At 45.5% G+C, this 956-nt stretch overlaps 1 protein-coding gene across 1 annotated transcript; it reads left to right on the top strand.

The window, feature by feature from the left end:
- Nucleotides 1-16: 16 nt before the first annotated feature.
- On the top strand, nt 17-600 carry LOC106512443 (uncharacterized; the record flags this gene model as incomplete). The annotated part of the gene is given in 1 exon segment (XM_014001061.1): nt 17-600. A coding segment is annotated over 1 exon segment (343 nt), but the record flags the coding sequence as incomplete, so codon positions are not given.
- Nucleotides 601-956: the final 356 nt, after the last annotated feature.

Here is a 956-nt window from a genome sequence, read left to right on the forward strand (position 1 = left end):
ATTTTAGTTTATTCTGTGGTTAATTTTCACTAGTTCTCAGAAGTCTGATTTTCAGAGTAGCAAGCAAATGCAACACAACTCTTTCAGGCTCTCGGGCGTCCCCTATCGTCCAGGCCTCGACACATCTCTTCCCCCCAATGGAGGAGAGACGGAGGAGGAAGAGAAGATGCTGTCATCCGCTGTGACAGTAAATGAGCATGGCCGTGAGTTTATTTTGCAAATCTGATAATTGAGACATTTTTTTTTAGTTATCCGGGATGAAGATGGCGTCCAAGTGCACGGAGCAAGCCGTGCAGGAGTTCCTGCTAGAGAGAGGAGGGAGGGTCCGACAGATGGAGCTGATCGATCATTTCGTGTCACTGCCTGGCTGCGATGACCAGTCAAACGGAGGGCTGGGTTGTGAGGTGCTGGGGCGCATTGTCGACAGCGTGGGCTTCGTGAAGGTGGAGAACGGCGATCAATTCGTGTGTTTGAACGCCGAGCCGGTGATGCGTTCCGAGGCAGACGGACGCGACGAGGCGGAGTGCAATGGCAACATCCAGGAGTCGCTGGACAACAAACACGTGAACGGAAATCCCGAGAACACAGCAGGCCGAACAGGTGAGGCACACACTCGTGATGATGTCAGTCCAGCCGTGGTTCCTTTTGTTGTTTGACATATTTGACTTTTAAATGCCTGGTTGTTTGTGTATTTATTTATCCAGTTTGGTTCCTCATGTGAATTGTTTAATGCATGAAGCATTGTTTGTTTTGTAGGCCTTAAATGGAAAATATGTATCCCTTTTCATACTAATTCACCCAAAAAATATGCAATATTTCAAAAATAATCTTATCGTCCTAGGGGGACGAAAAAATCTGTTCTTACATGTGCAGACAGCATTTAATTTTATATTATTGGCAGTAAACTGTGCTGATCTTAAAGGTACGCATCGCAAAATATGAAATCATATATATAT

This window comes from Austrofundulus limnaeus, unplaced genomic scaffold (assembly GCF_001266775.1).
Source record: "Austrofundulus limnaeus strain Quisiro unplaced genomic scaffold, Austrofundulus_limnaeus-1.0 Scaffold6900, whole genome shotgun sequence".
Taxonomy (NCBI): domain Eukaryota; kingdom Metazoa; phylum Chordata; class Actinopteri; order Cyprinodontiformes; family Rivulidae; genus Austrofundulus; species Austrofundulus limnaeus.